A 15,465-nucleotide genomic window follows, 5' to 3' on the forward strand; every position below is an offset into this window, starting at 1 on the left:
TTTGTGTCAGGGACGTGCTATTTGCTGGCTCAGGCAAATATCCTGAAACTTAGCCAAGCTGCAGGCTTGAAAAAAATGCAGCACAGATATAGTAGAGTGGGTCTTAGAAGTCAGTGTTTGACTTCTGAGAAGCTGTGACCATCCTGGGGCCATTCTGCAGCACTGGGCTGAGCTGGACCTTCCGTGTGATGGTGCCCTGGACTGCTATGGTGCAGGGCTGGGTGCTGGAGTGTCTCTGGCTCCTGACCCTTTCAGGACATCGACAAGGCAGAGGGTGAAGCTGCCTGTTTCTCACAACATAGGAGGCCAGAGCTGGGAACTGGTGGGAAGCATTAAGGAGGAGGAAAACTGGAAATTTGGACCAATGGAAGACAGTGAGGAAGTTGAATTGAAGGTTAGCAAGGTAATGTTTGAGAAGGAAGGCATATTTAGGGGAAGAACTAGATTGTAGTGTTGAAGAACAAGGACTAACTGGGTAAGAAAATAAGAAACAAGTTGCTGGAGGAAACTGGGAGCAAGCAGGCAAAGCAATTGTGGATGCATTGAGGATTGAAAGGAGAGGAAAGGGCTACTGGGCAAGGAGTCAGAGCGGCAGCAAGACTGGACAAGGACAAGGTGAAAGGCCCTGGGCACATATGATGGTGGTTGGGGTGGATATACCTTAGAGCAAAAGGTGGATATACCTTAGAGGAAGTTTGCCTCCAGACTAGGGTAAAGCCAAAGATCCCCGTATCTCATTATTCATCTTCTGCAATGCAGTCTGTGAAATGTCCCCCAAAATTGTCCCATTTCTCTTTATGGCTTGTCCTCCCAGAAGAGGCCTGGTGCTGCCATCATGTACTCCATTAAACTATGGGAAAAGGTGTGGGAGCGAAGGAAGTAATCTACCGTATACTTGGATGACATAGGTGCCATAGATGAACCTTAGTTTCTCAATTTCGTACTAAAAGCCCAGAAATGTGCTATTAAAAATTGCAAGAACACTTTCTTTGCAAATGTGAGTATCTGCAAGTTGAAACAGGCAAAAATGAAGCTTCCCTGGGCAACCTGCTCCCCTGAGCCTAATGCGTTAGAGCAACATTTAATCCAGCGCATGGGATTTCGGGATAGTATAGCTTCAAGTGTCCCCAGCCTGCAAAGTTAAGTCAGAAGCAGGGGATTGCAAGAAAAGAATTTCATTCCTGTCACTGTCTCAGAGTGCTCCTCTAATGTACATCTGAGCCTTTTCATGCGCAGCCTTGGATTCAGAGTTCCTCATTGTCTGGGAGCCTTATTTGAAACTCTGTGGCTGTTAAATGTTGAACAGGCATCTGATACTGAGGTCAGTGGGAATGATGCTTTGAATTTTTATTTTCATAGTACTTCCTGCTTTACTTAGTATGCGGAGCAGTGGTGTCCACTTAAATAACGATGATCAATGTTTTGTTCTGTCCTCATTGTTCAAAATGTGGCCCTTAGGCTTTATTTATTGCACGCTGCTTAAAATTTGCTTTTGAAGACAGAATGATTAATTTCCCTTGTGGACTTGCTGTAATGCTCACCACTTTCATTTCTGAGCATCTTGTAAATTCTAATTAATGTATTTTCACAGTGCCCCTTTAAGGTATCAGATGGGGAACTGAGGCACCGAGCTTGAGTACAGCACCCCCAGCCCCTGGCATCTGCTATTGTTACATGCCCAGTCTGATTTTCAAGATTACTTTGCATTTTATATGTAATTATAGCAGATTAAGTAATCCCAGGCTAAATTGCAGTGGTGCGCAGAAGGGGGCAAATTAGGGTTGTCTTTGCAACCCGCATTTTTACTTTCACTGATTTTAGTACCTTGGTATTCTCTTAAAGTGGATTTTTTTTTTTTTATGTGCAATTCCAGTAGAACCTGGTTCTTCTGTCACAGGCAGTTTTAACGTAAAGATTGACAGTTCTTGCTGGTTGTAAAAATGGAGCACTTTCCGTAAACTTGTTTTCATCTGTGAACGATCCCATTGAAATGGCTTGCCTGCAGAACTGCACCGCAGCTTTACGATTCACGTAACTGCTACTGAGCAATGTGATTTCATTAGCGAGCTTTTCCAACAGAACAGAAGCCGCTAATTTTCCGTATTCAGGATAACACCATTTCTGTAAATAAAAATTCAAGCCCTGGGGTTTCTTCTTAGGAAAATTTACTCTTGGACTTCATGTAAACATGACTTTGATTTAATGTATTTTGCCTGTAGGGGAATAGACTGTTAGGAATTCCCTGTGGTTCTAATCTGTTTTAATTTAAACTGTAGCTGGGAGCACTGCAGATTTCTCTGATCCACGCGCTCGCAGTAATAGCAATGAAGGCCCAGACTTTACCACTCCAAAAGCCATCAGCGATTTGGCAGTGCGGCGGGCACGACACAGGTTGCTCTCTGGGGAGTCAGGGGAGAAACGTGCCTCAAGACCTGTCAATAAAGTGATTAAATCAGCATCCGCTACTGCCTTGTCTCTCCTGATTCCCTCAGGTAAGAAATGCCTTAGGTGAGGCATTGTTAGAATCTGCAAGCACTAAACAAAAGATCTGCAGACAGATCCTCCCCCTTCACCCTTCTGGAATAATGCCCTTGCTGGCAGGAGGGGAGAGATCTAACTTTTACAAACGGTTTAATATTTACTGCTCGACAGGATAATGAGTACTGCTTTGCCACAGGCAGGAGCATTGTGTGTGTGGTCTGACTGCAGCTTCTGCAAATGGCAGCCGGGCCTTATTCTTTCCCTAGTTTTGTTTGAATTGGCTCCTAGCTGGTCTCTAGACAATGCTGCAGTAAAGAGGTATAGAGACATGGAACGATTTTAACCCTCAAGGTACTATTTTTGGCATATGCTAGCTATGGCGTTTTTTTGGGAACTGAATGTGTCTGGTGCATTCATGCACTGGGAAGTTCCAGTAATTCCAGATAACTTGGTTGAGATAAAGTGTTCAAAAATTCAATAGTGTAAGTAACTCACAAAGCAAGTTAATGCTGAATAACTCACCTTGTTGGCCCAGCTCTGTCTCCAAGCAGAGCCAGATCTTGACAGTTCCTAATGCCAGGTGGTAACTTCTAGTGAACAGCCCCACCATGCTGAGCTGTGACAGACCAGTTCAGCAGGAGACTCTCCTCACAAGGACTTTGTCCATTTTTCCAGAGGATAAGTCCTTGCTGTATTTCCAGGGCTGTACCTGTTCCTGCCTAGATGGGAGCAGGGAATTGCAGCTGGGCCATGTGTGCCAACCCAGCAGAACTTGCTGGCGGAGCAGAGCCTGCCCACCTCCCTCAGCCGGGGGGCTGGAGGCAGGTATGCAACTCCTTCTTGGCACCATTGTGGTGATGCATGTTACATTTCTTGTGGTTTGGGCATTGGTTGCTTTTTGAACTCCCTCGTGAAAATCTCTAAAATGTGTATTTAATCACCCAGCAAAGGTTCCTCCAGAGCTGCTCTCATCTGCCAGGTAAATATGTGCTGGGCGATTCAGCAGGTGTTTCTTAATGGATTAGAGATTACCTTTTACAGCTGCATTTAGTATTCCTGCTCTTTGGGTTTATTTTAGCTTCGTTTTCAAATGAGAGTTCTGTATTTGCTTTGTATTTTTAAAAGTGAAAGTAGTTCCACTAGCAAGCAGAGTCAGGTAGATTAGCCCATAGCCCAGCCCTTGGCTGTTTGTTTGGGAAACGCACTCTAAAATACACTTGTGATGTTGTTTTTTAGTACCAAAGTGTTCCAGGATTGTGCCTAGAACAAATGTTGATGATGGGTTGTAAATCCCTGAAAGAGAAGTAAACACTGTGATCCAACCATAATCCTAGGCGAGCAGTGCTGCTGTATTAAATACACACCTCCAAACGGGCTCTTTGGAAACTGCTGATTTTTGTATTTTTAAGCATGAATTAGTTGAAGCTGCAGGCAAACCCAGCTCTGGTGAAGATCACCAGCTTTAAGAGCATTGGGAGGGATGATTTCCTAGCTGTTACTCTAACAAGAATTTTCTCTCTTTTGGAGGCCTGGTTTCCTAATTTTTGCCCGCCTTTGTGTCATCACTGTAGATCACCACACGTGTTCTCCATTGGCCAGTCCAATGTCACCTCATTCTCTATCCTCCAACCCATCTTCGAGGGACTCTTCACCCAGCCGCGACTTTTCTCCTGCTATCGCAAACCTGAAACCACCAATCATCATCCATCGGGCTGGAAAGAAATACGGTTTCACTCTCCGCGCCATTCGTGTCTATATGGGTGACAGTGATATCTACACTGTGCATCACATGGTCTGGGTATGTCTCTGCTTTTCTAAAAAGAGTACCCTTGGGGCCAGAAATGCATTTAGCCAGGGCTGTGGGATTTAGCTTTATAAATTGTATTTTGCCACCCTGTTTTCTCTCTCCTTATTTGGACCCAAAGTTATCTTTCGGGGATGAGGGAAGCCCTTTAAAAATAAATAAATTAATAACAGCACTTTGCGTTTTACCTGTAGCAGTTTTCAAGCCCATCACAGAACCACAGCAACCTTTCTTTCCTTCTTTCTTCCCTGGTTACATGAATCCACCTTCTTTCACCTGTAGCACATACTTTAAAGCATGTTTCTGTGTACATACCTTCTTTCTCTTTATTGGGGTTGTTGCATGAGGGCCAGTCATAGCTGATTTATTCAGACCCGTGTTAGCAATTATAGCCTGCTTCAGATCCGTTCAGTCTGCTGGGGTTTTCCAGGCAGTCACTTGGAATTGATTACAAGCCTTAAAGCATCACTGCTGCTGCGCTGATTGCCTTGGGATTTAGCTCTTGGCTTAGTTGTGTGCTATGCTTAAAAGGTCTGGTTTCCATGTCTGTATCTCTTCCTTCCCGTTATTTCTGGTACTTGATCTCCGTGTGCCTTTTCTGTTAACGTATATGACTTCTAGGAATGATCCATTTCCCGAAGCAGTGTTACTTGAATTGTGTAGTTAGGGAGAATGGAGTCAGGGTAAAGGTGGTTCATTCTTTTCCTTGTGTCTGAGCAACCTGACCTAGTTGGGGTGTCCCTGCTCCTTGCAGGGGGACTAGAAGACCTTTGAAGCTCCCTTCCAACCCAAACCATTCTATGATTCTATGATCTCTCTGTTCATCAGACAATATACTCATTCTTACCCGGAAAAATAATCTGAAGCTGCATTTTTCCCTTGCTTTTCCCTACTTTCCTTAGAAAATGCTGAGTTTACCAAGAAACAAATTTGTTGTCTTTTCTGGCTAGAGGGCGAGTTGCAGTATTCTCAAGTGTATGTGTCTCTTCACTGTGAAGCAGACTTAACTTTCTGAACAGTGATGGGGAAAGGCATTGTGTTTATGGGGGAAAAGATCTGGTATTGAATAGGTTGGTAAAGGATGGAGAGTGGAAAAAGGAACTGAGATTGCAATATAGGCACCCTAAACACATGGCGCAGAGTCTTTTTTAAAAGTCTTGGCCTTTGTGGATTCCAGCATGTACGTGGAAGGATGTTGGATTTGGGATGGCAAAGAAATTGAAAGAGATTGAATGCTTTTCTGGAAACTAAGAGTATCTAGTTAACATTCCTGAGTGCTGAAAATTTTTGGAAGCATGTAAGGCTTTTGCTTTGGGAGGAGCTGTTCTCTTGATCAGCTTAACTGTCCTGGCTGGCTGCCTTGGATTGGGAGAAGACTGGCAGGATGCTGGGGAGGAGTGTAGGAGCACAGATTTTTGTACTTGGCTGTGCCAGTCAGTGGTTTCTTTCACCCTTTTGAAGCAGCTGATGCTGGCTGCAGCAAGAGATGAGATGGATGGGCTTTGAGTCTGATCTGGCCAGCCATCTTGTACATTCCTCTTCTCAAATCAGTCATCCCCTTCTCTTTGCCAGCATGTGGAGGAAGGCGGTCCAGCGAACGAAGCAGGTCTGCATGAAGGGGATCTGATAACCCATGTCAACGGGGAGCCAGTCCATGGACTGGTGCACACCGAAGTGGTGGAGCTGATTCTGAAGGTAGGAACTCAGCACTGCTACATTTTGGAAAACAGGTAATATGGAAAATATGAGACAGCTTTTTTAAAACGCCGTAGGTATCTAAGTGGTGGTGTCTGAAATAGAAGTGTGTACATAGCACCTTGCCCTTGTTTTGCAAAAACTCATTGCTGCAGCTTGATCCCTAAATCTCCAAAATTTCTGCGTGTAATTTAAGCTGAACTCACATATTTTATGTGAGGAAATAAGGACCTGTCAGATACATTTTTATCAGCAGTAGAGACAAAGGTTAATTAGATTTAAGTGTACCTTTCCTCAAACATGACTTTAAGAAACAAATACCTTAACATTTTTTCAAATTACTTTTATTTTTTTGCCTTTAGGCTCTGCTAATGTTATTAGGTCTTAATACTGCTTTCTCAGGGATTTTTCCTGGTGGTATTTAAAAGGAGCTTTATAAGGGTTGGTCTTAAAATTATCCAGTTAAATGATTTGCATTTTGATACCTCCTCTGAGCTGAATCCATTTATGGAAATTAAACCCAAAATTTTGGACTGTTCCAAGAGACAGAAGTCTTTGGGATTGCAAATAGAGGAGCAATCAAGATTTTATTATTATTATTTTTAATGATGAGTGAGACAAGCCATGCTCTGTGTGGCAGATTCATCTTGGTAGATGCCTGATATGCTCACATCTGCCATCAGTCAGAGCACTGGGAATAGGATTGATAACAGAATATTTTTGACACTTTGTTCAAGTTTCGAAGTATTACAAGTATTAAATTGAGGCAGTTAGAATCTCAATGGGAGAGGTTAAACTGTGCGTTCTCCCTGCTCTGGGAAGCTTTACCTACCAGCTGGGGCCTAAGCTAATCGTTTGTGAAAGCCCAACTAAAAGGGGCTCTCTCTCAGCAATCCCTTACTAAATTATAGGTGGAAATGCGAACAGGGAAATGGAGTTTGACAAAGGATTACAAAATGGCAGGCAGCAATAAACTAGCAGCTTAACTCCCTAGCCTGCAGATCTGCTTCCAGTGGCCACATTTTAAGCGATGTCTCTGTGTCTTGTTTCTGACAGAGTGGAAATAAAGTGTCCATCTCCACCACGCCATTTGAGAACACGTCCATCAAAGTTGGGCCAGCTCGAAAGGCCAGCTACAAATCCAAGATGGCTCGTAGGAACAAGAAGAGCAAAACTAAGGATGGTCAGGAAAGGTTCGTTATGATGTTTTTCTGTGAAAATTAAATGGTAACCAAGATTATGTAAGAGAAATCTTGGGAAAGCAATTTGCAGATAATGCATATAGGCAGGTATGTCCTTTAGTTCTTTTTTTTCTTTTTGTTTTCTTTTTCTCTTTAACTGTGCTATAAAATTGACTGAAATATATCAATTAAGGTAAATAAATCATTTGGGCTTGTAAATAACTTTTGAATGCTCTTCCACAGTAAGAAGAAGAGTTCTTTGTTGAGGAAGATCACTAAACAAGCATCACTTCTTCACACCAGTCGGAGTTTATCTTCACTAAACCGCTCTCTGTCTTCTGGAGAAAGCGTGCCTGGCTCTCCAACTCACAACCTGTCTCCTCGGTCACCGACACAGAGTTACAGATCCACTCCTGAGTCTGTACACTCAGGTAAAAAAAGAACCAAAACAAAAAACAAACAAACAAACAAAAAAACCAACCCACCAAAATCCACACAAACAGAAAAAAACTTGGAGAAGTTATTTGCTTATTGGTTAATTTTTGAAGTAAAATACAGAGCAGCAGGTAGTAGATCTATTTGTGAAGTGAAATGACAGCTGTGATGTTGATTACCTTAAAGATGAATGTATTCTCATTCATTGATTCACTTAAAAATGAAAATCCATACATCCTTTTAAGAATGTATTTGCTGTACTACAGCAGCCTTTCACTTTCCTGCAAGTGTGCTTTGTACATTGCAATGTTTTTGTAGCAGTTTGACACATTTTCTGTATTAGTTCAGACAAAAGGAATCAAAACAGTGTGGTGAAGTCATATTTGAAAATTGAATCAGCTGATGGAATAAAGAGATTTGCATTCTGAACATAGCAGTGAAACGCATGGTTTATCTGCTTAGAGGTTTGGTTTTTTTTAGAAAAACCATTCTGATAGCAGAGTGTTTCTTACTGTGTTCTGGTGTTGTATGACAATGATGTGAATTTTCTGTCAGAAGCCATGCCGTATTACCTTGTGGTATTACTGCAGTGCTGTGTGGTAACATGGCATTTTGTCTTGACTTTGCATGTCTTATTTTCAATAGCGTGTTTTAATGGCCACCTATATATTAATCTTAGTCTTTTTTTTTTGTTGCTGTTTGTTTCTCTTTAAAGTTGGTGGCAATTCTTCCCAGAGCAGCTCTCCCAGTTCCAGTGTTCCCAATTCTCCAGCCAGCTCTGGACACATCCGACCCAGCTCTCTGCATGGACTTGCACCAAAGCTTCAAAGGCAGTACAGATCTCCAAGGCGTAAATCTGCGGGAAACATCCCTCTGTCACCGCTAGCTCACACTCCATCACCAACCCCACAGTCCACATCACCGCAGCGCTCCCCATCTCCTTTACCAGGACACTCAGTTGGCAGCTCCAGTATTATTCAATCTTTCCCAGTAAAACTACACTCCTCTCCACCACTGGTGAGACAAATTTCTCGCCCCAAAAGTGCCGAGCCCCCTAGGTCTCCTTTGCTAAAGAGAGTGCAGTCGGCTGAGAAACTGGCTGCCTCACTGTCCTCTTCTGAGAAGAAGCTGACTTCCTCACGTAAACATAGTTTGGATATCTCTCACTCTGAATTTAAGAAGGAGATGCTACAGAGGGATCCCAGTCTCCAGAGCTTACAAGAATCTGCGAATGAAACAACAGGTGGCAAACTCAGGCTAGCAGAAAAAGGGATGTTGCAGAAGCCGGGTTCACGGAAGTTGGGTGCTATTCGACAGGATAGGGTGGAGAGGAGGGAGTCTCTGCAAAAGCAAGAGGCCATCAGAGAAGTAGATTCTTCCGAAGATGAAACGGATGATGGTTCAGAAGATAGTCAGGATGGGAGAAGACTGGACAAGCCTCCTGGCAGTGGAGACCAAGGCTCAGATTCTTTTAATGATGATAGTAAGTTTTCATCTAAATTGGAAAGCAAGGATAGTATTGAAGATGATGCCTTTCTACCTGAAGATCCAAAAGGTACAGAGGATTTGCAGAAGGGAAATAATCAACAAACCAAGCCTGTTTCAGAGCCACTGCAAATCCGTGTGCACTCTTCCCCATCAGAAGTCCTCCCAAGAACTTCTCCAGAAAAATTAGCTAATTCAGAAAAGCCATTCCTAACATCAGGAACAACTACAAAAGAACACAAATTGCCAGAAAACAAAGATTTTGAGTGTTTTGGTCCAAAAGACAAGTCTTCCGAAGCAATCAAAGACCTAGGGAGAACTACAAGTACTCAAAAAACAATAGATCACACAGAACATATACAGTGCCCATCTATCAAACTCTTGGAACTTGAACAAAGTGACTCTTCAGGGGCCTCGTGTGGTAAGCTTGACCTGAAAGACCCTCTGCTAACAGGAACCAGTCAAAAAAAACAGGATTCCAAACCTCTGGTGGTGCTTTCTTCGTGGTGCACAGCAAGTGTGAGCACTCCTCTCTCAGTAAGCCCTGCGGATCACAGTGAGAAGGATCTCAAGGAGACGCTTCAGCCTGCAGAACAGCACAGCAGCTCATTTTTGTCTCCTGGAAGTGTGAGCGAAATGTCCCAAAAAAGCCCTAGTACTGAAAAGCAACCCAGCTTGTCCCAGGCAGAGCGTGCTTCAGCTGCTAGCAAAACGAGCCCAGCAGGTCCGGTATCCTCCACGCTCCTCGTCCCCAGTGCTATTGAAAGAGCTCTCTCTGTGTCTCAGTTAGTGCCGCTAGCTCAGAGCGTGTTAGGCCCTTTGAAGCTCAGTATGTCTGGTTCTGGAGAGGTGGAAAAGAGAAAGGATTTCCCCCATTTGGCTGCCTCCTGTAAAGAGGAGAGAGATTTGAAACAAAAAAGGCAGGAAACTTCACAAGCAGGAGCCTGTCAAGAGAAAGCCAAACTATCCAGCACAGACACTCTGACTGCAAGGAGCGGATCCTGTACAGAGTCATTAAACTCAGCAAAGCCCTGGGAGGCAACATGTCCTGGGGTGGCAAAAAAGGAGGCAACTTTTTGCAGTGCTAAAGCATCTGAAGTGTTGGGAGGTAGCTGCAAAATCACGCAGTCGAAAGAGCTGTCTCACGCTCTTGGACAAGCAGCTCTGAGAGCCTCTCCCCTGCCAGATGGCAGCACGAGGCCCTGTAAAGAAGGGACTCTCGCACAAGCAAAAAGCAAAGAGGTTGGAAGTCAGTTAAAAATACAAGACTTTCCCCTGTCACATGATGGTGCTGTAAAGAAAACATAGCAGCATCCCTGGTACACGTGGACTGGAACATTCTACATTCAAAATAGAGACTGCATGTTTGAATTTTGTAATATACACTAATATAAAATAGAACTTGTGTACATCTATTTTTGGGAGGGTTTTTTTCATACTGTTTTTTGTGTTTTTTCATCCTTGCTATTCTATTTTTGTACACAGTAATGCTTGCCGTTTGAGGTCTCTTTAGAACAGGGTATCGTTAAAGCAGGGCTTAAGAAACAGTTTGTTGATCATTTTCCCTTCCAGACCTTTTATTTTGCCTGAGTTTAGGGCCTGTTGTTCTCTTTCCTCTAATCCTGCATTTATTTGAGATCCTAAGAATTCTGAATACAAAAAAGGCAGCTTACTTTTAAATTTCTGCTTTTCAACCTTCTCTTTGAAATGCCATTGAAATTCACAAATTCCAAGTATTTTCTTTGAATTTACAATCTGATCTCCTTTGAGAAGGAGAAGAAAATACTCTCTTGTCCGCAAGTTATTCTGGAGCTACAAACCCTCTTTGTAAGGCCTCTTCGTCACCGTGTGCATTCACAGTCCTGCACGCGTCCTCAGAGGATACAGAGGCAAGGGACTTGGCTGGAGGAGTCGGACAGAGAGCGATCCCTGTCTTCTCTTTAAACCAATTAAAAGTATTTTTCAATGGAATTATCAGAAAGAGAAATCTCCAATCCGTAAGCTGTTTGTTTTTTTTTTTTAATTGTTTTTACTTATTCTTTGTGGGACACATGGCAACTTTTCCCTCTTTTTAAAATTTTAATATTTTATCTTCCTTTCTCTGGCTTCAATTCATGACTTGCCCTGCCTCAGAATAAATGACCCCAGGAGAGAGGGGTGCCTTGTAGGCTGATTTTAAAGTAGAGAAATTTGTAGTCGCGTGTTCTCCAGTATGGCTCAGGCAACGTTATCTCAATGATAAATGACCTTTGGAGATTTTTCCTTCTCTTGGTGAGTCTAAACAGGTAGGCATTTTAAGGTGTTCCTTAACATTTCTGAATTGGGGCTTGGGAAACTTGCTGAGTTTTCTGAATCTGCCCTTTTTAAAAACAAAAAAAAATCCTATGAAGAGTTCTGACTCCTCGAGTTCTGTGGACAAGCTGCAAGCAGACTTCAAAACACATGTGATATTTTAGGATTTCAGCTTTGATAGCTAGATCATTTCCAATGCTGAGGTCACTTGCCATTAAAAAATTACTCTTTGCTTTTAGGTTTAGACATTGCTTTGCTTTAAGTGTGACCGATTCTGGATTACAGTGCTGTTTGCAGAGGATTAGATCAATAATAGTACACCGATAAATGTGTTGTGTGGTGATACCTATAGCACTGTAAGCCATTTCTTCATCCAGTTAAAGGTTCCTCTCAATGAACACTCCCGTCATTTGTCCCAGATTGTGCTCAGCTTTTACTCTAGTCTTGTCTGAGTGTGTCTCCCTGCGGATCACCCGCAGGGTCTCTAGTATCCTGCTCACTGGCTTACTCTGTATAGAAGCAGAATGACTGTGCAACAGTATTTCAAGCTAAAACCTGTGTCTGTTGGTCTGATTTTGTTACACCGCTGCCTTTTTCATTGTCTTGGCCTTTTCCAGACTTGAAATTTTTATTTGCTTCTCTGAAATGCAAATATATGTTTTTATATAGCAATATATTTTCTCCATCTCTTTCAACTTGATGTCAGCTCAATCCACAAATCACAAAAATCTCTGGAATCTTGCCCTGCTTCTTTCTCTATAACCATTGTTTCCCCCCATTATATACTTGATTTTGGCTGCTTGGATTTCATTTCTGGACCAAGTTTTGGATTGGTTTGAGGTTTGTTTTTTTTTTTTTTTAACATGTTTCAATGAGTGTTTACTCCGTGTGTCTGTGTGAACATGTACGATGTTGTTAACACACTAACCAAAGCCTCAATGCTCCCAGATAACACGTTAATAAATCTTGCTGTGACGGTATTGAGAGCAGAGCCTGCTGCACTGTCTCTTTGCTCTTTTTACTGGAATTCTTAGGCTACTTTGTATACACTTCGTTTGCAGTTATAAACCACAGTATTTCCACTGCCTTGTCAGGGTCCTGGGTGTCTCCAGATTCTTGCGTCGTTTTGTGCTGATTTGGAGCCATAGCGAGTAAGGGACTGGCTTGGCAGGATCTGGTACTTGAGCTGGCTGGTTTTCTCCCCGATGGGTTGATCTACTAAAAAATCGCTGAGAAACAAGGTCTTATTGGCAGTGCAGTGTATGATAAAATGGACAGGAGTAGTGAAAAAGTTATTCAGCATCCTGAGTCTGAGACAAAGACAAGCCTTAAGCTTATATCCTGAGAAGACCTAACCTTGGCGAGATGGAAGTCTCTGTGCAAATTAAGTAGTGAGCCCAGAGTTGCATGACGACGTGGTCTGACCTGGCTGTTCCCTGGGTGGCAGGTCCCTGTTTCCCTCTCCTTGTGGTGACACAGCTGCTTCTGTGATTGTGTTCCTGGAGCATCCACAAAGGGCTCTGCATTTAAAAAACTCCAGGGGAAAACTAACTTCTCTCTTAGGAGAGAGAGGGCTTTGTAACCTGGCTCATCCCACGCAGATTGGGATGGGACCCCCTGAAGGTACTGGCTCGCTAGCTGCTGACTCCCTCCCTTTGTAGCCGGTGACTGCAGCAGTGCATTGCGGAGTTTTCCTTTCTTACGCATAAAAAGAGGGGTGAAAAGACCTTGCTATGCCACAGCTTTTCCTGCTTTTGCCTGAATTGGCCAAAGAAGAGGTGAGATGTGTGTACAAAAGTCACCTCTTTTGTAGCTACGGTACAGAGCGATCAGTGCAATTTAAAAAACCCTAGTTTTTTGGAAGCCAAAGCCAAACAGCGTTACAGGAAAGGAACCTAGTGAAGCCCTGTATCCCCTGCTTCTCGTCAGTCCTGCAGTTTCCCTCAGTGTGCCAGGTGCCCCCATTGTCCCGGTTCCACCTTCTGTCAAATTTAGATGGTGCACCTTAGCGAAATGTTTGGGCAAAAAATGTGAAACTCTGGTAATAAACCAGGTAGATACACCAAGACTGATTCCTTGCTCTGCTAAGAATTGCTGAAATACCTTCTCAGATAAGCTTGTGAAACATGTCAGGGGGGAACGTGGTGTTGGAAAAGCTGTGTGTGACGAGCAAGAGCATGTTTCCCAGCGCAGGATCAGACCTGCGTTACCCGAGCGAAGCATTCAGCAAGCCATGAGCTTGGCCTCCACAGATAACCCTGAGTCAGACAGGCGGGAGGTAGAAGTTGCGTGCGTGTGGTGTGCGTTTGATGAATGAGCCGTGCATATAACCATCCAAATACGCTGCTTTCCTGCTTCATTTTCCCTGTTTCCTTCTGTTGGCTTGGGTGTGTCTCCTGCTCCTTGTCCGTTTTTGGATGAGGGAGTTGAAGCTGCTTCCAGCCTTGACAGCTCATCTCTTCTTCTGCATCCAGCCAGCGCATTCCTGCCCCGTGCCTGATTTCAGTGTTATTTTCCCTTTTGTCTCTTACTGTTGCAAACTAAGAGAAATGGATGATGATATTTATTGTAAATATTAGACTTAAGCATTGTAACGGCCACTCCTGGGTCCGGAATGTCAGAGGCCTTTGGCTGCTAATGTACTAAAGAGTGCTTGCTGGGGAAGGGGTAGGAGTGACCGGTGGTTTTGGTTGCCACACTTGCATTAAGGTGTGATTTGGAGTATTTTAATTTGTTTTTCTTCTGAAGAGGGGAGGATAAAGTCTTTCTCTGGTTTTCTCTTACTGGATGTGAAGGATAATTCTGTACTTCTAGTAGAAGATTTGACAGCAGTGTGTGTTTACGTTGTGTTCGATTACCATATCCAGGTGGCTGTGAGAGCACCTCCTGAGCTGGGCTCCGCCGAGCTGTGTCACTCAGCACTTAGCTAGATAAGAGAAAGTGTGGAATTTCTGTGTTTTTAGAAACTTGAACAATTGCCACATAATAGCGGTGCAATAATTTTTATTCATGTTGTACCTGCATGTCGATGTTCAAATCCTCCTCCAAAATAAATAATTTTTTTTTTTTTTTTTTTTTTTACATAAATTCAAACTCATGTGTGTGTTTCTTGTTCGGTCTCCCCTTGCTCTCCCGCAGCGCCGGGGGTGGCTGTGCCATCAGCCCCACTAGCTCAACCGGCTCCTTGATGGGGCAGAAAATAACTTGTGGAGTGTCTGGGCATCGGAGTAAATCTGCCAAGCTATTTGGGATTTTCTGCTCCGTGGGCCAGATGTACAGATAAGCCAAAGCTTTCCACTCTGAAAATCAAGCCCACTATTTACCATCCTCCACTGAGAGCCCTTTAAGGATCTTGTGTCCTGTGTCCCTGCTAACATGGGGTCCCAATGGTCAGTCCTTACTAAAGAGGTAAAAGCGCGTAAAGCCTGAAACTTGGCTGAGCAACGAAGAAAAGAACAAGGCGAGGAGAGGATGGGACTGACCACCACTGAACACAGTAGCTGCTGGGTGTTTGAGTTATGTGCGTGCTCACATCCGAAGGGCAGCGGCTGCCAGCAGCACAGGTGTGGCGTTGGCTTGGGCTGGCCAAATGGCACAAGGCAGCAGGAGCTGTGTAACCCCCTTGTGCACGCAGTTATTTAGGGTCTCTTGATAATGTATCACCCACAACCTTTCCAGAAACAGCCCTTTGCTTTTAACATTTGCAAGTGTGCACTCTCCACGTGAAAAGCCTTCAAAGGCTTGTTCCTGTCCTTGGAAATAAAGAGCTGTGGAGACGCTGGTGTTTGGGGATTGGACTCTGCCTCATTTGCTGCTGCCGAGGATGCTCAAAATATCCTGTGTCTCCATGCTCCAGAGAAGCTGCCGAGCAGAAATCGGGGGCGAAACACAGCTCCGTCCACGGGAGATTTGCAGTGCCTCTGCCGGCAGCCTCTTGCTGCGCCGCTGTTCGTCATTGCTGACGTCCGTTCATAAAAGAGTGATATTCCTGCCCACGCGGAGAGCGACAGTGCGGCTCAAAGGGACGGGAGCGCAGAGCACGCAGCGAAAGGGCGCTGTTACAGCTCCTGTAGCGCTGAACAAAATGGCCTT

General features: G+C 43.8%; 1 protein-coding gene across 6 annotated transcripts in view; it reads left to right on the forward strand.

Moving 5' to 3' along the window:
• Positions 1-14,445, forward strand: part of MAST2 (microtubule associated serine/threonine kinase 2) — a 206,920-nt gene extending 192,475 nt beyond the window's left edge. For 5 of the 6 annotated variants that reach the window (XM_086752986.1, XM_086752988.1, XM_086752991.1 and 2 more), the window contains 6 exons: positions 2,277-2,492; positions 4,053-4,279; positions 5,858-5,980; positions 7,037-7,173; positions 7,405-7,592; positions 8,312-14,445. In XM_086752986.1, coding sequence (XP_086609112.1) covers positions 2,277-2,492; positions 4,053-4,279; positions 5,858-5,980; positions 7,037-7,173; positions 7,405-7,592; positions 8,312-10,389 — 2,969 coding nt within the window. In that variant the 3' untranslated portion in view covers positions 10,390-14,445. The remainder of the gene's footprint in view (positions 1-2,276; positions 2,493-4,052; positions 4,280-5,857; positions 5,981-7,036; positions 7,174-7,404; positions 7,593-8,311) is intronic. The other variant, XM_086752990.1, reaches the window with a different exon arrangement.
• The last annotated feature ends 1,020 nt before the right edge of the window (positions 14,446-15,465 follow it).

The sequence above is a fragment of the Chlamydotis macqueenii genome, chromosome 8 (assembly GCF_036417535.1).
Source record: "Chlamydotis macqueenii isolate bChlMac1 chromosome 8, bChlMac1.mat, whole genome shotgun sequence".
NCBI classification, from domain to species: domain Eukaryota; kingdom Metazoa; phylum Chordata; class Aves; order Otidiformes; family Otididae; genus Chlamydotis; species Chlamydotis macqueenii.